Source organism: Callorhinus ursinus, unplaced genomic scaffold, assembly GCF_003265705.2.
Source record: "Callorhinus ursinus isolate GAN/ISIS: 27379988/994484 unplaced genomic scaffold, GSC_fseal_2.0 scaffold15, whole genome shotgun sequence".
NCBI classification, from domain to species: Eukaryota; Metazoa; Chordata; class Mammalia; order Carnivora; family Otariidae; genus Callorhinus; species Callorhinus ursinus.
In genome coordinates, this window is record NW_027397077.1 from 14142771 (window position 1) to 14163985 (window position 21215).

A 21215-nucleotide genomic window follows, 5' to 3' on the forward strand; every position below is an offset into this window, starting at 1 on the left:
CCAGTAGTGAGTCATTTCTCCACATGGTCAGCTGTTTCCTCCTTTATTGGTCAAATTGAGCTGCACAATCCTGCTTGAGCCCCCTTCTAGTCTGGAGCAACCCTTGGGATTGTTTTTCTTGTGCACTGCGAATAGACCCCTTGGGTATCCCAGCATGGTCAGCTCTCCTGGAGTCTCCTTTCAATTTCTGCCCCTGCATAGGAGACACCGCCCTTGCCTGCTGTTAGGGGAATATTAAGACACTGGGTGTCCAAGGGATGCATTCCCCCCTCAGTGAATCCCCCCTCGATTTTGTGTTCTTTGCCAACCCAGAAAGCCCGCTCCAGTTCTATGTGAACTACCCGAACAGTGGGAGCGTTTCTGCATATGGTCCAGGCCTGGTGTACGGAGTGGCCAACAAAACGGCCACCTTCACCATCGTCACCGAAGATGCAGGAGAAGGTACCGTGTGGTTTTGCGCTTCGGGCCGTCTGTTTGGAGGGTTGAGTGGACACAGTTCCAGGGCAGCTTTTAAAAATAAGACTGCTGAATTCATGCTAGCATTTGTCTTCTCTTTTCTCATAAATCTCTTCTGTAGAGCTGCTCTGTCTCCACCCGAAGCAGAACTTTTGAAGTCCTTTGTGTTCTGATCGAAATCAGGTTGATGCTATGAGATGTTTTATGTGACCTGCCTGAAATTTAAGCATGTTTTTTGGTAGATGATGATTTTGCTTTTGTTCTTTTTTGCATGTATACATATATCTAGAAGACTATATGAGTTACTGCCCATTCCAGATAAAGCTCTATGCCTATGCCCCTTGTCACCATGGAGACAGAATTCTAAGTTTGTGGTCCTTTTTTTAAAAGGTTTTATTTATTTATTTATTTTTAAAGATTTTATTTATTTATTTGACAGAGACACAGTGAGAGGGGGAACACAAGCAGGGGGAGTGGGAGTGGGAGAAGCAGGCTTCCCGCAGAGCAGGGAGCCCGATGCGGGGCTCGATCCCAGGACCCTGGGATCATGACCTGAGCCGAAGGCAGATGTTTAACGACTGAGCCACCCAGGTGCCCCAAGGAAACACTCTCTCTAAAGGCTCTCCCACCTTCCTCCCCTCCGCAGGTGGCCTAGACTTGGCTATCGAGGGACCTTCCAAGGCTGAAATCAGCTGCATCGACAACAAAGATGGGACGTGCACAGTGACCTATTTGCCCACCCTGCCAGGCGACTACAGCATTCTGGTCAAGTACAACGACAAGCACATCCCTGGCAGCCCCTTCACAGCCAAGATCACAGGTAGGGTTACCTGGCTTGTTTGGGGTGGGGAGGTATGGCTTCCCCGACCGCCTCTCTCTCTATTAAACCAGCGGCAGTAGGCTAGGCATCTAAGTGTAGGTTTCACGCAGACTCCTTGGGGAGAAATTGGGGTGCAAAGTCAACTTTGGGCTGGCCCAGTTCCTCCAATAGCTGGTAATCCAAGGGAAAGCAAGCAGTACCATTCAGAGGGCCCTTGTTTTGTGCCAGTCTGACTGCAGCATGCCACTAGCAAGCCCTCAGAAGCATTCAGATAATACATGAATGACGTAAAGATGCCCCTCAGCACCACTACTAGATAGATTTCATCTCCATTTCATGGATGGAAAACCTGACGCTGGGTGAGATAGTGTGTTAGCCATATTCATACGTGAGTATTTGGGGACTCAGATCCAGGTTACCTGATTCAGAGCCCACACTCCCAGTGTCTGTTGTGCTCGCTGTGTTCATATCGTGCTGTCAGTGGGTTATAAAGGAGATATGAAAGGCGAGGTCCTTGTCCCCGAGATGTTCAGACCTGTGTGTGGAGCAGTCAGCAGTCCCGTGCGGAGCGTGAGGAGTGCCCAAGGCAGGCAGGTGACATGTATCCCCCGTTGGCAAAGGCTCCTTTAAAAAGTGGTCTGAGAAGACTCAAGTCTCCTGCCAGTTCCCAGACATGAGCCAGCGCTCAGCACTGGTTAGGTCTGTTCAGTGTCCCAGGCGGGCTTTTTCACTTACCTCGGAGTAATTCATTCTCGCGTGCACCTCTGTAAACGGCATGTGGAATGGGGGCTCTAGAGAGCCGGACAGACCACACGTAACAGGAGCTGCATGGTGTGGGGGATGTTTCCCAGACGACAACAGACGGTGCTCTCAGGTGAAGCTAGGCTCTGCCGCCGACTTCCTGCTCGACATCAGCGAGACGGACCTGAGCACCCTGACCGCCAGCATTAAGGCGCCGTCCGGCCGTGACGAGCCCTGTCTCCTCAAGAGGCTGCCCAACAACCACATCGGTGAGCCCAGGCTGCCCTCCTGGCCGGGGCTCGGTGGGGAGAGGGGTGTTCCTCCAGGCCTGTCCTTGGGGACCTGGTAGCACACGTGAGTACAATGTGATCAACCTTCTGGCTCGCACGTGGTAAGAGTCCGAGTGTGTTTCTGCCTCGCAATGTTACCATCCTCTTGGACGCTCTGGGCTGCTGGGGAGTCAGGAAGGAAGTCCTGTTTCTGTTCCTGCAAATGTGTCTCCCTCCCGCTTTTCTCTCTTTTCATCCTGTCGCCCGACCTTACCAACCCCAATCGGTGCTCCGGTGCAGGCATCTCCTTCATCCCCCGGGAGGTGGGTGAACACCTGGTCAGCATCAAGAAGAACGGCAACCACGTGGCCAACAGTCCCGTGTCCATCATGGTGGTCCAGTCCGAGATCGGTGATGCGCGCAGAGCCAAAGTCTATGGCCGTGGCCTGTCAGAGGGCCGGACTTTCGAGATGTCTGAATTCATCGTGGACACAAGGGATGCAGGTGTGTGGAGATGCTCCTGGGGAAAGGCTCGAGGGAATGGTCTTCTTTTGGCTCAGGCTGCTGTCTTTCCACCTCCCCTTTCTCTCTGAGCATCCTTCAAGCTGTAGGTCCTTGTACCTGCATCAGCATTTAGGCCGCACAACCCCCAGTGAAGTAGGTATTATCTGCATTTCTAGATGAAGAAACCGAGGCTAACAGGAGTAAATAGCCCGTCTGCTCCTGGCATTTGAATCCAGAGCCAAAAACAAGTCATAGATCTCTCTGTCATGATGTGTACTGCCACCACCATCTGCCGCTTTCCAGGACCTCCTGGGCTCATCCCAAGCAAAGGAGGTTGGGCCAAGCTGAGCCATGCTTTCATGGAAATGTGGAATCTCTTCCTGTTTCCTCTTTAAAATGGTCTGAATTGGATTGGGCCTCTTTAGACTATGCCACGTGGGCCGTATCTTTGTTTTCTGCCTTCTTGAGTCACGGCCATATTGGTGGCTTCTGGACAAAGTCCCAGTCCCAGGGGAGAGGGCTAGAGAACTTCTGGTCCTGGTGGGCTGGTGCTCCCTGGTTGGACATCGGAGGCGCCTGGGGACTGTTTAAAAATTGACATTCTCAGACCTGCTGCTGGTGATTAATACATGCCGTTCTTGGAGGCATGTGGCCAGAGTGTCTTCCCCAGCAGGTTCTGTAGGATAGGTGCTCCATGGGATATTAATAGATATCCTTGAGAGAAGAGTTCTGTGGTCAGAGCCACGCTCAGCAGGGTTTTTTGTTACAGGATTTCTCAGAGCCTTTCACTTGCTCCTCTGCCTGGGGCTCCCCAGTTGGGGCTACCTGCTGTTTCTGTCTTCCTGCTGTCTGGAAATAAAAGAGTTTGAATTTCCGTTCTTTCTGCATGTGTCGAGTTCCCCCTCCCCAGTGAGTTGTGGTGCCGTCAGCCCCGGGCTACCGTGTTGCAGGTTATGGTGGCATATCCTTGGCAGTGGAAGGTCCCAGCAAAGTGGACATCCAGACAGAGGACCTGGAAGATGGCACTTGCAAGGTCTCCTACTTCCCCACTGTGCCTGGCGTTTACATTGTCTCCACCAAGTTCGCTGATGAGCATGTACCTGGTGCGTCTGGCCCCCTCCGCCCTCCCCATGTGATGCTTGGGTTTTCTGTCAGTGCCGTGCCTCAGCCACTGGGCTGCTCACGAGGGCCGTCTCGGTTCTTGCAGGGAGCCCGTTTACCGTGAAGATCAGCGGGGAGGGGCGAGTCAGGGAGAGCATCACCCGTACCAGTCGGGCCCCGTCCGTAGCCACCGTTGGGAGCATCTGTGACCTGAACCTGAAGATCCCAGGTGAGCATGAGGAGCTTAGCGGTCAGGGCAGGGAGCACCACTGGAAACCGTGTCTGGGTATGGCCTAGCAGACATACTAAGTGCTCTATGGGTGTAACTATTTGTAAGTAAGTAATGTATATATGTATTTATATTTTTCATACTATTTTCACAGAGCCCCCCATCCAAGAAAAGATACTGTTCACCTGACCTTTTTCTTCTTCCAGATGAAAATTGTTTCATGGTGTCACATGGGGGGAAGACAGATGAGCTTTTAGATTTGAATTTACTCTCTGTCGAATAGAGTCATGTCAGTGAGAGAATTGGCCCTGTCGATGCCAATATTTGGAAGTATTTCAGAGGTGTCAGCCCAATGGCATCCTTCTAATATTCGATTCATCTCTTCCATCCCTATAATGAGAATGGAGACTGGGGTGGGCCATATCCAGCCTTTTCACCATGAATGGTGTAAATGGACACTTCGGTCTGTCTGAATGTGGTTTTAGGTTTTAGAAGGAACCAGCAGGTTCCTTCTGTAAAGAGCTGTCCTTGGGGCGCCTGGGTGGCTCAGTCGTTAAGCGTCTGCCTTTGGCTCAGGTCATGATCCCAGGGTCCTGGGATGGAGCCCCGCATAGGACTCTGTGCTCAGCGGGGAGTCTGCTTCTCCCTCTCCCTCTGCTCCTCCCCGCCCCCCATGCTCTCTCTCTCTGTGTGTCAGATACAGATAGACAGACAGATAGACAGATAGATAGATAGCCATCACCGTGCGTGCAGGTTTTGAGGGTCCTGTGCCCAGAAGCTGGCACACGCTGTGTTGCACAGATTCCATGGGGACAGAAAATCGAAATAGTCTTCAGATGATGCTCAGGTTGTGATCTGCAGAGGGGGCCGCTTCTCCACCACCACTTTCCCCCTCTTTCCCAACATGGCCTGCGTCTACTTACCCGGCCTCCTCCGCAGTCCTTGTCGGTTTCTTCCCGTGTGGATGCACCGTGGGTCACGTGAGAATGTGGGGAAGGCCTCATTACTGCAGTATCCAGACAGAATCCCTTATTAAAAAGAGCTGATGCATTGTGATCGTGAAAAGTTCAGGTGTTCCAGACTGGGGAAAGGAAGTGTCACCTCCTCTCCCGCCAGCCAGGGAGGTTGCGGTTCACGTGTGAGGCACAGAGCTGGACCCTGATTGCTTCCAGCCTCATGAACACATGGGGTTGCTTTTCTGATCACACTTGTGTGCTTCTCACATAATGTATTCTGGGCGTCTTTTGACATCAGAAATGATACTTCCGCATCATATTTTTTTTAAGGATTTTATCCATTTATTTATTTGAGAGAGGGAGGGAGAGCAAGCAAGGGGGAGGAGCAGAGGGAGAGGGACAAGCAGACTCCACACTGAGTGTGGAGCCCGACGCAGGGCTTGATCTCTCTCGACCCTGGGATCGTGACTTGAGCCAGAATCAAGAGTCGGATGCTTAACCAAGTGAGCCACACAGGCGCCCCCTCCACATCATGTTTTTAATGACTACATCAGATTCCATTCCGTGTCCTGATGCACTGTCCTTCACTGCATAGTCTCAGTCCTTGTACGCTGATTTCCATCCCTGGATTCCGATGCCCGGTGCTCCGTAACCTGCTCACCGTGTGCTCAGGCTGTCTGCACGTCGGATGGGCGCCCCAGGGTGCGATGGCGCAGCTGCTGTGGTTGCTGCCCCACCTTGGCAGACCGCCCTGGTGATAAAGGATCGGTGCCCGTTTCTCCATTTCCCCACCAGCCTGGGGCACCGTGTTTCCTTCTCACTTTGACCAATCCGATGGAAAAATCCAGTTTTCAGTTTCATTTCTCGGGTCACTAGTGACATGGACTGTGTTTTCATCTGCTTTACTTTCCTCATTTTGCAAGTTGTCTGTTTCCTGAGGAACTAGCAGGTCAGTTACTCTTTCCCTAAAGTCTCTCTAGCTCTTGGCCCCTCTTTGCTCTGATGGGTCCTTCTTGGTGCCAGCTAATTCTGGGTGAGACTTGCTTTCCCCCCTCATTACCTAAATGAGCCTCTGTCGTCAGTTAGAATGGAGGATGGCTCATCAGCTTCCAGATGTCCTCTGGACCCAGGCCATGTGGGGCCACCCTCTCCTCAACCGCCCTTCCTTTCTGTGTCCTCAGGGCTCAAAGTCATGGCTGCTCCGCCCAGGTCGTTGTAGGGCTGGCGAGTGCAGCTTCAGGCGGCTCTAGGTGATGGCAGTACGTGGTCACCCAGCATGCGGTGCGCCTGTCTCCACCACGTCAGTGCGGGCACGGTCACTGGCATGGCATGAGCGCCTCGGGTGTGGCAGACGCCGTCTGCGTCCCGGTGTCGGTGACCGGAGGCATCACTTTTCTGAAAGCATGGCCTCTGGTATTTGACTTGCTCAAAGCTTGGCTCACGCATGGTTTCCCTTGGCAGTTGTGACCAACGTGGGTTTCACCTTTTTCTCTAAATGTGTTTTGTCTTGTTGCCTCAAAGAAATGCTGAGGCTTCTTGAAAGTACGGGATGACGGTTCTTGAATTTTCTGCCCTTACCTTCCTATGGAAAAGAGCCCCTCTAAGTATGATAGATGGGCATGTGTCACCTTTGGCTTAGAAACATCTAAGCTATTGGAGGCTTTATTTCCCTGCTGTCACTATCAGCTCCAGGCTCTGGTTTGAAACTGCTGTGTGGAATTAGGGCCAGCCAGGAAGACTGTAGAAGTACTCGGTGGGGCAAACAGTGTCACTGTCCCTAGAACGTTCTCTGCACTGGGTGGCTGGAGGGGCCCTGCCGTCTCCATGGTGGCCACAGCCACCCAGGGTTCAAGGGAGATAGGAGGGTAGGCATCCCCCCTGAATGGGAGAAAGCCTGCACCCCACACGCCTCCAGGCTGCACCCGCCTTGCCCTCTGCTGCTTGCCCTGCATGGCCTGCTCTGCCTTGGTCCCTCACCCTAACTCTGCTCTCTCCCCCCAAACTCCTGCCCCCTTTCAGAAATCGACAGCAGCGACATGTCGGCCCACGTCACCAGCCCCTCTGGCCGCATCACCGAGGCAGAGATTGTGTCCGTGGGGAAGAACTCGCACTGTGTCCGGTTTGTGCCCCAGGAGATGGGCGTTCACACAGTCAGTGTCAAGTACCGCGGCCAGCACGTGACCGGCAGCCCCTTCCAATTCACCGTGGGGCCGCTGGGTGAGGGGGGCGCCCAGAAGGTCCGCGCGGGAGGCCCCGGCCTGGAGAGAGGAGAAGCAGGGGTCCCAGGTGAGCATGCGGGGGGGCTTGGTACTTGAGAAGAACAAGAGGAGCCTGGTGGTGTGAGCACCGTTCTTCACCCCGTTCCAGAGATTGACTCTCGGCATGTGTGGTTCTGATGGTGGTATTAAGGGACGTTCTTTAAAACAAGGCTTCTGTGGCTGCACATGTTTGGGAATTGCTCACTTATCCAAAGCTAAACAGGTTTCTTACTGAGGGACCCCTCAGAGCCTTTAATGACTGTGTGTGTGAGCATCTGAGAGGGATGCAGGCTAAAAAAGCTCTTTGCAGAGCATCCTGCAGTGCTGACATTTGGTGGAACACACTAGAATTCTACAAAACCAGTGGTGGTGTTTGCTGGTGGGAAGATCTGTAGGGACAAAACTGAGCATTCTCATCTTTTTCTGCCTCGGTTGGGTGTGTTTGGAGATGCCTGATTTCCCGTGAACTTCATGTTCTCATGGGTGATGCTTCGAAAACATCAGTGATGCCCTTCCTTGGGGCTCTGCTTGGGCTTAAAGAAAGAGAAAAGGGAGCAGACATAACCCAGCATCGTGGGTGTGAGCAAGAAGAGAGTGTGTCCCGAGCTCGGTCACGAACCAGGTGTTTCTTTGCTTCAGCCGAGTTCAGCATATGGACCCGGGAAGCAGGTGCTGGTGGCTTGTCCATTGCCGTCGAGGGCCCCAGTAAGGCCGAGATTACATTTGATGACCATAAAAACGGATCGTGCGGTGTGTCTTACATTGCCCAGGAGCCTGGTATGTAATCACGGGCCAACTGAGGACGTGTTCCTTGTTGGGGGATGCTTAGGTTGTAGGGAATGGAAGCCTGGCGAGCTAACTTGAGTGAAAAAGGAGTTTATCTATATGGGTGTGTGGGAGCACCTCCTAGAAAACCCGTGGCAGGAAATCCTGTCAGGCCTCAAGGGGGCAGGGAGTCTGGTTCTCTGGTCCTCTCTTGGCCTCTCTGCTTCATGCTTTCATGCGGCCCTGTTATTCTGCCTACTGACCAGGCTCTCTGCCCATCCTTGGCCACTGGCTTTGTGGCTGCTCTGGAGGAGTGGCCTCCACATCTGAGCTCCCTTGAGCAGCAGTTCTTGACCTTTTGTGAGCCATGGATTCTTTTGGGCATCTGGCAAAGCCTATAGGGACTGTTCTCAGGATAATGTTTTGAAACATATAAAATAAAATGCACTGGATTATAAAAGAAATCAGTTATGTTAAAATGGAGTTATCAAAATCTTCAAGGGAATGTGTAACACAGTAACATATACACATTCTTCTGGAATACATTAAATCATAGGATTTGGTGATGGTCTGTTAATGACCTAATTTCAAAGTAGAGGTGAGTGTAAATGGTATGTCAAGGTGTATATAAAACTGTAAAGTGACATGAAAATATCCGTGATCTTAGACCTGTACCCCTGAAACAAATAATACATTATATGAAATGTCTGTGATCTTTGTTGGTGACAAAGTCACGAGTACTTCTAATGTGTACTTCTTTCTAAAGAAAGAAAGTGCCAAATTTCAGCCTAAAGTTAGTGAAAGTAAAGGTGTAATTTTTTTTTCCCATTCAAATTTCCTGGGTCTCCTGAGTTCTATACACGGGCCGTTAGGGAGGCCCTGTGGACCCAGGTTAAGAATCTTGGCCCTTGGGGCACCTGGGTGGCTCAGTCAGTTAAGTGTCTGCCTTCGGCTCAGGTCATGATCCCAGGGTCCTGGGATGGGGCTCCCTGCTTGGCGAAGTCACCTCCTCCCTCTGCCCCTCCCCCAACTCGTGCGTGCTCTCTCTCTCTCTCTCTCTCTCTCTCTCTCTCAAATAAATAAAATCTTTAAAAAACAAAAAAAGGATCTCAGCCCTTGCCCAACTAAGGGAATCATATTGGCTCAACCTCAGCTAGGTCACCTGCCCTCAACCAACCAACCAACCAACCAGCCATGGCCATCAGGGAGGCAGGGGCTCTTGGAAGGCATTTCAGTCCCAGGAAGGAAGCCAGAGGCCGCTCTGGAACCTCCTTCCCAGAATCTCTGAAATGATGGGACTTTCCTGTCCCCACAGGTAACTATGAGGTATCTATCAAGTTCAACGACGAGCACATCCCTGAAAGTCCTTACCTGGTGCCAGTCATCGCGCCCTCTGACGACGCCCGCCGCCTCACTGTTTTGAGCCTTCAGGTGAGACGCAAGGAAGCATCCATCTCATTGGCCACAGGCCGACTAGTGAAACCCTGGACTCTTGAGGCTGCTTCAATCGTCCCTTCAGTGCCAAGGGCCCCATCCCAGTGTGACTGCAGATGCTGCCAACTGTAGAGGACCTTTCCCATGGCAGAGTCACCCCCCCCCCCCCTCCACGTTTAGGACAGGAGACACTTGGGGCAAGCAGAAACAGAGCCACAGTCAACAAAACACCTCAACGTTTGGGAACAAATTAGTTTTTTAAATGTTTATTCCAGAGAAACAAAGGAGGCCTGTTAATAATTGGTTAAGGGGTAAGGAGGGCTTTCAAACAGAACGAACGCCAGACCAACAGTCTGGTGACGTTCTGCCTGCTAGTTCAGGCTTCCTTTCCCTCCAGAAAGTCAGTTGCGATTGATTTTATTATGACGATTTATTTATAAGTGTGCAAGGCACTACGTAAGGACTTTATCAGTATTACCTCACTAAATCCTTGCAGGAGCCTGGTGAGTAGGTTTGTCCTGACCCTGTTTTAAAGATGGAAAAACAGATATAGAGAGGTTACGGCTACCAGAAACCAGCTAGTATGGGGCGGAGTGATGGTCTCTGGGGCTCCAGAACCCATGGTCTTAACTGTGGCTTCCTGAATCCCCGCCCCTGCACTGTAGCAAGTGGCTACACAGTCCAACCTGTTAGGATGCCAGGAAATGCAACTTTTCTCCTGTCCTCAATGGGCTATCGAATTCAAGGTTGCATTAGAGCCTGCAGCCAAACTAAGAACCACTAGGGATGCCTTTGTGTCTTTGCTCAGGACACTGAAAAGTAATTAGGTGTCTGAAATCAGGAGTAGCAATTCAGTTGCAAAGTCACACCAGAATCCCCAAATCTGATTTCTGATAAATGGGATTTCTCAGTAGCCTTCAACTGCCCCCCCCGACTCCCATTCTTGAAAATACTGGATGAAACCCAATCCTGTATCTCAGGTTGGTGCTCTCATTGGCTCTAATTCCATGCACTTGGTTTACACTTGAGATTCTAACCTTTCCTTGAGGAGAATTGGTACCGCTGGTTGTTCCAAACGTCAGGGAACCCAGACAGAACCCAAAGTAGAACCGCCATCAGCAGATTGAAGAGGCCTCACCTGGAGAGTCCCAAGGGTGCTAACTGGTCGCTGTGGTGTAGATGTTTTTCTTGTGTTTCATTTAAAGGCTTCTTAACAGAAGTTCCTTTCGTGGCCGACTTAACTAAAACCTATGGAGGGAGATAAACCCGGCATTTGTTGAGGGCAAAGAGCTGCCTTCATGCATCTCGAAGATTTCTTTCAGATCTTCTGAGGCGTTTATCTCCCTCTTGAGGATTTAGTGGCAAGCGGATTCAGGTAATGTAAACGGTTCTGTCCCCCAGAAACCTGGTTTGGAGAAATCCTCTCCAGGAGACTTTACTGTAGAGTCGTCTCGTCACTGTTGGGTCGTAAATACTTGGATAAGTGTGCACGTTTTTCCCTGGGTCATTGGGTGCCGAGTGATATGTAAATTATTTATCGGAGATTTGCTGGAGGCCTGCACACCAACATCTGGTGCTGGTTAGGAAAAGAGAGGCATGTATTGTTTTGTCTTGCTTTTAAGACTTTTTAGAAAATCGAAGTCGGCTGGCATTTTGTGGAGGAGGGGATGATGAGGGGGGCGAGCTGGCAATCAAAGATTCCTGAATTTTGTGTGCAGTCCTCTCGCCCCAGTGTGTAACCTCTAGTGCAGCGCAGTGGAATAGAATGTTCTACAGCAATGGAAATGTCTCATATCTCCTCTGTGCAATATGGTAGCCACTGGCCACCTGTGGCAATTGAGCCCTTGAAATGTTGCTAGTGTAACTGAGGAACCAAATCTTTAATTTTATTTAATTTAATTGATTTAAATTTTAAAAAATATAGTCCCCTGTGTGACTACCAATTAGGCAGTGCAGCTTTAGTACCTTGCTACTGAGATGCGGTCCTGGGACTAGCAGCCTCAGCATTGCCTGGGAATTTACTAGAATTCCAGGCTCCCCGCCCTCTGACCCACTGGATCAGAGTCTGCATTTTAACAAGACCCCCCACGTCCTTCGATTGCACATTGAGGTATCATCTGAGGAGTGGCTGTTCAATCAAGTTTACCGCAAAACTGCTAACTTGTAAAATTTTGTGGTTCAGGACTGGCCAATTTTAAAATATCTTGAGCATCTAAACCTCTAATCCCCTCCTCCTGCGAGAGGCTGTAGTTTCCAGGACAGAGTGTGGAGGCTGAAACTGACCCAGTGAATAGTGAAAGCTAGCCTTCTTTTTGTTGTGTTTCTTTTTGTTGGGGGTGGGTGGGGGCTGGGAGTGCGGTGCAGACAACTTCTAAATGCATATTAATACTTAACGATAAGCTGACCTTTGTGAGCCTCTCTGTGTATGGACCAGGCCCTGCGCTGAGTGCTTGGAATGCATCACTTCATTTCATCCTCATTCACCAGCTCTCTGGTGTAGATTTGGTAATTGTGCCCATTTTACAGATGAGGAGACTAAGACTCAGAAGACTGAACAGCTTACTTACACAGCTAGGAAATGGTAGTCACCCCAGGTCCTGCTGATTCTTAACCGTGTATAGTCCATTACGAGTTTATTAAAAGTCATCTCCATTCCTACCCTTGAGATGAAAAATAGCAATGATATAAAACTTTATTCATGTTGGTGAGTAGTACATGGTTTTGTCAGTCACCAGGCTCCTCTCAAAAGAGGGCCCTTCCTTTTTGACCTGGAAGACACTGGGTTTTCTGGCTGTCCAGGTCTTGTTTGGGGCATGGAAATTGTAGTTCTGTTGACCAGGATGGTCTCAGTCTCCAAATGCAGTAACCATTTCTTCCAGCCCAAACCAAGGTGCTAGACGACGCCGACGTGTGTCTCTCCTGTCTTATATTTAAAGCTAGAAGTGTGGAAGAAGGCACCTGCTTTTCTGTTGTCAGACGTTATATGGATAAACATTCCAAGCCTTTTTGCATGAGAACCGTCCCCTGGAGTCCCGGGTCGGGTCAGTGTGTGCCACTGAGCAGGAACAACCAAGGGCCGTAACCTGTTTAATGTATTAAATTCCCAGGAATCGGGATTAAAAGTTAACCAGCCAGCCTCCTTTGCTATAAGGTTGAATGGAGCAAAAGGCAAGATCGATGCAAAGGTGCACAGCCCCTCCGGAGCCGTGGAGGAGTGCCGTGTGTCTGAGCTGGAGCCAGGTAAGCCGGAGGCGGGTGGGCAGGCCCCGGCATCCGCGCCGCCCCGAGGAATGTTTCTGCAAGCGTGCACCCCCTCGGAGGGCTAATCGGCTGCACCGAGGCCAGCCAGCCTTCAGATTCCCTTCTCCTGCTGTTGCCAGGCACGGTGTACACATTAGGGCATCAACATCTGCCAGGCACAAGAAGACACTTTGGTATATAGCCTTCCCTTTTCTCTTCTCTTTTCCTTTCTTTTCTTTTCAACACATACTGCTTTATTTCCTGTTGTTTTTCAGATTCCCTTCACATTCTATTCATTGTAACTTTTTTCTCCTAGTTTAACAAAATCTTAGAGATTTTTATTATGTTGTTGACCATATGACACAAATGAGTACGCTTTGACCTCACTTTGAGGGAAAAGTTAATTGATGTTCATCTGTAAATTTCAAAGAATCTGGGGCTCCAGCATGCTTACTAGCATAAGATTTTCCTGCCCGCTCCCTTGACGTACAGAATTCTCTGACCTCTATCAACTTTAATGAGCCATTTTGCCAGTGAACATTTATTAAGTGTGAGAGACTTGGCGGGATGGTAAGGCTAAGGAAGACATGACGCCTGCCCTCAAAGAGGAGCTCAGAGTGGAGTGGGGACCTGGCCGGAAGCCTGCAATACCCTGGGGAGGACCCCGGATGGTCACCAATACCCCAGGAGAACCTAGAACCAAATGATAAAAGAGCAGGAGAGAAAAATAACTTCCTGCCTTGGTGAGGCCCGAGGGCTTCTCAGAGGAAGCGACATTGAATGTGGCCCTGATGCATGAGGAAGGGCCCTGTGATCACTGCCTTTAATCGGGCATTTGCTGTGTGTCCTGCGACATGTACAGCGAAGGTAGACATCTGGAGAGGTAGGAGAACAGGCAGTGTGCATCCCAGGTGGGAGGGCTTCAAGGAGGAAGAGATGATGGATGGATATTCTTGGTGTCTGTTCAGTGGACAGATTACTGCATGCTGTGACCCAAACACACTGTGGAAAACCTGGCCATTGCCCTTGGGGGGTGGGCAGTTGCTAGCTTAGAGCTTAATTCAGAAGCATTAATGCCAGTTGGAACCATTTCTTTGCCCTTCAAGGGGCCAAGTGAGAAGTGAGTTTTTCATAAAGAAAGTGTTTTCTCAGGGGCGCCTGGGTGGCTCAGTCTATTAAGCGTCTGCCTTTGGCTCAGGTCATGATCCCAGGTTCCTGGGATCGAGCCCTGCATGGGGCTCCCTGCTCAGCGGGGAGTCTGCTTCTCCCTCTCCTCCTGCCCCTCCCCCTGGCTCATTCTCTTTCTCTCAAATAAATAAAAAAATATAAAAAAAGAAAAGAAAAAGAAAGTGTTCTCCCAAGGCAGACACCACAGAGGATGAAACCTAGAATTTGAGATTTGGATGCATTTCCCAAAGAGTTGACGAGGGACACATAAATAGGCCCATCTGGTTTTGAAATCCAACATATTGGGTGCGAGGCTTCCAGTAGAGCTGTGGTCTTAATTAATGATTTAAAATTCACCATCTCAGGCTGGCCTCCATCCTTTGCCCTCACCTTGCTCGGTGGTGTCCACGTACTTGGCTTTACCCTGTACTTTGCTCACTCTCCTAGACAAGTACGCCGTGCGCTTCATCCCCCATGAGAATGGCATCCACACGATCGACGTCAAGTTCAACGGGAGCCACGTGGTTGGAAGCCCCTTCAAAGTGCGCGTCGGGGAGCCCGGACAAGCGGGGAACCCCGCCCTGGTGTCCGCCTATGGTGCTGGGCTTGAAGGGGGCACCACAGGTAACCCACGACCCCGGCCTCTCATCTTTAACCGAGCCCATTCCAGGGCTCAGCCAGCAGGAGCTCTTCAGGCTTCGGGAAGCCTTCCCTGCGCTTTCCCAGGGAAGCTGCAGTGATGGACACTTTGGAGCTCTTGATCCCCAGAGTTGTTTTGGGGCATGTGGTTTGACCCAAGATAAGTCTGGAGCAAGGGCTTGATGACCATATTATCACACCTCATTACTATCTCCTCTGCTTCCCCTGTCTTCCTTGGCCAAGTGCCTTGACATCAGGGCCAGGACACTGATCGTGAGGGAATACAGTGCCCTGTCTTTGCTTTTGAGGGTTTCTTTGCCTGCAGAGGATTCAGTGTGTGTCACGGGCCTCCTGGGAGGTCTCCTGCCCTCCGTTCCTTCAGCAGTCCTGGGCTCAGAGAAACAACCTTGAATCTGCAGTAGGACCTGTCCCGGTCTGTCTCTCCCTTTTAGTTTCTGGTCCTTGGGGAGGAGGAGAAAAGACGGGGGCAAAGAATTCTCGAGCTTTTTGGACTCGTTACAATCTGTTTTTAGTCTTTGCCATGGATGGGGCACATTTGACTGTGAAAGAGGAAGCAGGGGTGGATATAAATGAAACTGGCTCCGTCCCCTCGCTTCTCCCGCCTTCCATCTAGAGGGAACACCACCGGTGGCTCAGGGGAGGACCTTTCGACTGCCTGTATCTGTCGTCCTCATGCATGGTCCCTTAGCTAGTTGGTTTGTCAAAAAGGTAGACATATAGTTTGGTTCTTATTTTACAGAAATAATCTTGGTGCACGTGCTGTTGTACAACATTTTCCACTTGGCATCTTAAAGAACTTCCTGTGTCAAAACACAGATCTCTGCCCTTTGTAATGGCTTCGGTTAGTGTTCATCCCGTGAGCCTCGGGGCAGGGTGGGTGACTGGTACGGGGAGTGCCGGCATGGGGAGCTTGTCGACTCAGACTTCTCTGCAGGGCATGTCCATAGACATGGACGCACTGGGACACGGTTTGCACTGGGCCTTTGGAAGGCAATCCGGTCCCAGCTCGAGTCCCTTGTGTGTGCACATTCTACTCTAGTCTCCCCCGGATGCAGTGAGTTGGACAGAGCAGACCCGCTTCGCATGGGCAAGGAGATGGGTGGCTGTGGTTACGTGGCATCTAGCCCTAGGGAGCCAGTGTCCTGAGTGGCCCCAGGGGCCCTGCCCAGGTACAGGAGTCACTGACAGGCTGGCGTGCCGCCCCGAGCTCTGGTCATAGCAGTGGCCTCAGAACCACCCACAGGGGTGGCATAAGTGCTTCTGGACTCCCGAGACCCATCCGATCCGGCTCCACACGGAACGGTGGGCCAGTAGCTTGCCCTTTATAAGAGGCATGGTAATACTTCACCCTATGCCATTCCATTTCACAGATGAAGAAAGTGAGGCTCAGAAGGGTCGAGTCACTCCCTAAGCTTTTATTTAGCTGGGAGGGGGCAGAACCAGGCATCAGTCCAGGTCCATGACCTCAAAGCCTTTGTCCTTAACCCCAGAGTTTTGCTGCCTAAGTGGCTGGCTCACCCAGTGGTAGTGAACCTAGTGGCCCGCTTTGTAGGGTATCCTAAACCAGGACCTCTGTTCTCCCAGCTGCCTGGAATGGTCCCCAGGCAGGAGTGCAGGCATTTGGTCCCTGGCAAGCCACCTGCTTGACGGGGGGCGGGGTCCTCCTGGCATTTGGAGCCACGCACACCTTGGTCCGGGTCCCCCAGCAGCCACTGAGGGCCCCTGCAGCTGCCGGCAGCCACCTTACCCTCCTGCTGGGTCACACCTGCTGCGTTCGGGGCCTCATGCTGCCTCGTGGCTGCTCGCGTGCCTTCTCGGGAGCTTGGGTTTCAGGCTGTGCTTTGCAAGAGCTGAATGCCACTGAGAGGAGCCAGGCTTACGGGGGTACTCCCAGCCAGGAGGGAGAGGTACAGAGCATGCCGGTTTCAAACCCTGTATAAATATTGCTCTTGTCAAGGGGAAGGTGTCTTGTTTTTCTAGCCCTCCTGCTTCCGAGCCTTTCCCCAAATATCCATCCCAGGATTACACAGCTGCAGTGTACATGGAATAAAAAGGTATTTGTGCTTGGCTGCTGGAGGGCCTGGCATCCTGACCTGCAGAATAAAGCAAACTTGCCTGTGTTTTTATGGGTGGGCTTGCTGTATCTCTTGGCTTGAGCTTTAAATGGTCCGTTTTGCAGGTTTGGGAGCAGGGGAATGTGGAGAATTTGGGGTGGGACTGTCTGCTTGCCGAGGAGCTGAGAGGTTGGGCGTTAGACCAGGGGGTTCTCGACGCTCTGGATCGGAAGACCAGTCTTCCTGATAAAATGCTCCAAGAACGCCAGTGTGCACAAGGTGGGACCAAAGAGCCTCCTTCCCTCCGCTGCCCCCTCACCCGCCTTCACGATGGAGTAGGGCTGCCGTAGGCATGCATTAGCCACACAGGAACTCAGCCGTGCACACACGGGGTTGCAGGGGGCGGAGACTGCCATGCCCGGAGATGTTTGGGGTATCGTGTTGGTTCTAGCTGGAGGCAGTCGGCAGAGGGACTCCTGCACGTGGGATTTTCTTTCTCCTCACTTCTCTCAGGCAAGTGCCTTAGCTCCACACTGGGCGGATCTTGTGTTTAAGTCCCCAGTCCTGCCATTCCCCGGTGTGACTTGGCGCAAAGGATTCGACCTCACCAGGCCTCCACTTCCTTCCTGTAAAATGGGAAGAAGGGAGCCCACCCAATAGGTTGTTCCAGGTAGCTCTTGCCTGTCATTCCTTACTTCCCTTTCCCACCTCATCTGCCCTGTCTCGCCAGGCCCTCCCAGCCAGGATTCACGGATCTTGATCTTTCTTGAGAAAGGAGCAACTTGTTAAAATGGGTTGGCCTTCTTTCCCCTGCAGCGGGGTCTTTTCATCTTCGCTTTAAAAATATCTTTCCTTGGGCGCCTGAGTGGCTCAGTCGGTTAAGCGACTGCCTTCGGCTCAGGTCATGATCCTGGAGTCCCGGGATCGAGTCCCGCATCGGGCTCCCTGCTCGGCGGGGAGTCTGCTTCTCCCTCGGACCCTCCCCCCTCTCATGCTCTCTCTCTATCTCATTCTCTCTCTCAAATAAATAAATAAAATCTTTAAAAAAATTTAAAAAAAAATCTTTCCTTATCGTCACCTTGCAGCCACTTCCTGGAAATGCCGTCCCTTGTTGTGCGCCACCCCTCCCTTGCCCGCACAGCCTCGCTCTTGGCTGCATGGTGTAGAAACAAGGTTGAGATAATCGGGCAGTGGGGGGTGGGGGGAGAGGCTGGGACAGGAGCCTCAGGAGCTTCCAGAAGCAGCTGGGTTGTGTTTGGGGGTTGCAAGATAGCAGCGCCTTTGTTTTACTGATAGCCAGAACAATAATTCTTTCTCTGGCCTGGGAACTATAATTAAACCCAAATAGTTCCCCGCTGGGGCGGCATCCAGGGCGCTGGAAAAAAAGCACTGCCCTGCGCAGGCTGCTGTGCCAGGGATGGCCCATAGAGGGCACTGTAGCGGGCCGCCCTCACCGACCACCTCATCCCCCTCTGGGCAGGAAATGGGCCTGAAGGAGTGGAGGCTTCTGCAGGGCATTGGGCTCTGGCAGGAATGTGCCACAGTCATTGGTCGGCCCAGCTTTTCTCTTGTCACAAGGCAGGACGTCCATGCAGGAGTCCCCTGTGAGCCAGGCAAGAGGCTCCGGGGCCGCACGGAATTGTTCATACCCTGGTTCTACCAGTTTCCTAGTTCGTAGCGCTGCTTGGCGCTACCTCCCTGAGCCTCTGTCATTTGTTAAACAGGAAGCGCTGGGCACGTAACAGGATGCTTACTGTAGGACCTGGAGCCCGCACGGTGCAAGTATGGCTCAGTTAGCAGGAGCCGCTGTTTTGGCCCTATTCTTGTTGCTGGTGTTCGTGGCAGAGTGGGGGGCTAGCAGATTCTAGCAGCTGCCCCGGTCTTTAGCATGGTGACTGGGGCAAGGAGCCTGTGAGGGAAGATGATGATGCTGGGCCTGCTCGGCTTCTCCAAGTCCACCAAAGGTCAGAGGGGCCCACACACCCCCCCCTGCCACGCCGGAGGCAGGGCTGAGCCCCCGGCAGCTGAAACAGCATTTCAGGCTGACAGTGAAGACTCCGGCTTCTTGCCCTCTGCCACCGCGCCTGCCCAGGGGCGAGAACAGGGTGTCCTGGCGGTTGGTGCTGGTGGGCGAAATGTCAGCCACACTCTTGCCTCTGCCTTGGAAAGGGAGGCCCTCTGTGCCAGGAGCTCAGAGCTAGTATGGGTGGGTTCGCCCGCCACCAAGGCCACCCCTCTGTGGGGGAACCTGTGTGTTCCCCCCTGCTCCCATTGCTTCAGTGCCCCTGGGGAAGCTCCCCAAACTACACCCCACCGCCCATCCCTCCAAACCAATACGACATTACCTCTTCCTTCCTCCCAGGTATCCAGTCTGAATTTTTCATCAACACAACCCGAGCAGGGCCAGGGACATTATCTGTCACCATTGAAGGCCCGTCCAAAGTTAAAATGGATTGCCAGGAAACCCCAGAAGGCTACAAAGTCATGTACACCCCCATGGCTCCTGGAAGCTACCTGATTGGCGTCAAATATGGTGGGCCCAACCACATTGTGGGCAGTCCATTCAAGGCCAAGGTGACAGGTAACAACCAAATAGCTTTGAAGTTACTCTTTTTCCTGTGGAGCGTGTCTTGTCAGATTATCAGCAGTAAACTGTGGGTAATTTTAGATACTTTGAATCTACTTTGAGTCTTGAATGTAAAGAAACGGTAGAACATGCCAGGGGAGTAAACATCTTTAGAAGCCCGTGGGTATGTGCTTGTGTCATCCCCCTACAAAATAATGAGTGTAGAAATTGAAAAAATCATGTTTTCTTTTTTTAACAGAAAAGAAAAATATTTACATATTTGAAATCTTACATATTTGTTTAGTTCAGGACCTGAAAAATCCCCTTATTTGTAACCTGCACTTTTAAAATAATCAAAAGGTTTTATTACATTTACAAAAATGCGCCTCCTTCAGGACACTAGAAAAAATGACAGTCAAAACCACCTCAGAGCCCACGGCCCAAGGTAATCACCATAGATATAGTGGTAAATCCCTTCCACAGGTCTCTGCTTGGTTCACGGTCGTATGAGTAGCATAGCTTCATTGCAGAAAAATTAAAAGATTCTGATAAATCATCCTGTCACATGCAGAGAGAACCTTTTTTGTTATTTTGTTATATGTTCTCCCCAACATAAAACATTGCTTTTACACTGTTTCTACATGAGTATTTTAATCTCAATGGAAAAGAGGTAAATTCTGCCGGGTGGCACGAGGTTATGTGGGAGGGATTTCCAGGCTTTGTCGTTTGCCTCGCTGTGTGGGGTGGGACCCAGGGGTTTGGAAGACATTATGGGGGGGGAGATGGTAATGTTTAGATCAGGTGTTGGGGATACAAGGTGGGGATGTGGTAGCTTTGGGATCCAGCTGTCTCGGGGTGCAGGGACTTTCCCGGGGCTTCTACCCAGGGCACTTGCCTCTTCTAGCTGAGAGGACCTACTACTCTGGCCATTAACTCCTCCCTCCTCCCCCTCCCATCTTCTAGGCCAGCGTCTGGTCAGCCCTGGCTCCACCAACGAGACCTCGTCCATTCTGGTGGAGTCCGTGACCAGGTCATCCACAGAGACCTGCTATAGTGCCGTCCCCAAGGCATCCTCAGACGCCAGCAAGGTGACCTCCAAAGGGGCAGGGCTCTCAAAGGCCTTCGTGGGCCAAAAGAGCTCCTTCTTGGTGGACTGCAGCAAGGCTGGTAGGTAGCCTGGTCCTGCTCGAGGGTTAGGGTGGAAGCGGGCTGAGGACCCTCTGCTAACTTTAGTCTTCCCTGCAGTGCCCACCTGCCCATGAAACCCAAACGTTTGCAAGTAACCTTGTTCATTACCCCACTCTCCTGCACTTAATATTTTCAAATGATTTTCCTCTTTTGACTCTTGATTCTTTCAAATGCCCTCAAGGTAGCCTGGAAAGGTGGCATTATCCCCATTACAGATGGGCAGACTGAATCAGTAACCCGGCCCCTTCTCTGCCAATAATTGCTTTAATTGCAGTTTGAACTTGGGTATTTATTTGGGTATCAGTAGTTGGTTGCCTGGGTTCTGGCATCTGGCATATCTGGGCTGGAAACCTGGCTCCACGACTTCTCCCTTCCCCCCTCCTTCTTTCCCTCCCTCCCTTCCCCAAACTGAGCCATGTGATCTTGGGAAAGTTACTAAATCTTTTTCTAAATGTCAGTTTCTTGCTGTCTAAAATGGGAATAATAAAGTCACCTTCCTTAAGTTTCTAATGAGAATAAATGAGATCAGAGTCGCCATCACTTACATAACCCTTATTACGAGCTAAGGGCTTCACATACAACTTCTGTAGCCCATGGGGTAGGTGCTGGCATCATCTCCTGCTTACAGATGGGCAAGCTGAGGCAGAGAGAGGTGAAGTTCCACATCCAAGGTCCCCCAGCTAGGAGGTGGCAGGCGGGGATTTGAACCCATGCCGTTGGGCTCTGAGCCTTTGCTTGTAATTGCCTTGCCGTCTCACCTCTCGGAGGCCCCAGCATCATTGTAGAATCTCAACCGACAATAGTTGG

At 51.4% G+C, this 21215-nt stretch overlaps 1 protein-coding gene across 4 annotated transcripts in view; it reads left to right on the forward strand.

Annotated features, from left to right (window-relative positions):
- The window catches only part of FLNB (filamin B), a 145201-nt gene that overhangs the window by 122194 nt on the left and 1792 nt on the right, over positions 1 to 21215 (forward strand). For all 4 annotated transcript variants that reach the window (XM_025885762.2, XM_073901412.1, XM_025885759.2 and 1 more), the window contains 13 exons: positions 313 to 441; positions 1103 to 1276; positions 2128 to 2286; positions 2587 to 2790; positions 3741 to 3893; positions 3998 to 4120; positions 7096 to 7362; positions 7974 to 8111; positions 9415 to 9530; positions 12641 to 12773; positions 14388 to 14564; positions 19017 to 19235; positions 20184 to 20387. In XM_025885762.2, the coding sequence (XP_025741547.2) occupies positions 313 to 441; positions 1103 to 1276; positions 2128 to 2286; positions 2587 to 2790; positions 3741 to 3893; positions 3998 to 4120; positions 7096 to 7362; positions 7974 to 8111; positions 9415 to 9530; positions 12641 to 12773; positions 14388 to 14564; positions 19017 to 19235; positions 20184 to 20387 (2196 nt within the window). The remainder of the gene's footprint in view (positions 1 to 312; positions 442 to 1102; positions 1277 to 2127; positions 2287 to 2586; positions 2791 to 3740; positions 3894 to 3997; positions 4121 to 7095; positions 7363 to 7973; positions 8112 to 9414; positions 9531 to 12640; positions 12774 to 14387; positions 14565 to 19016; positions 19236 to 20183; positions 20388 to 21215) is intronic.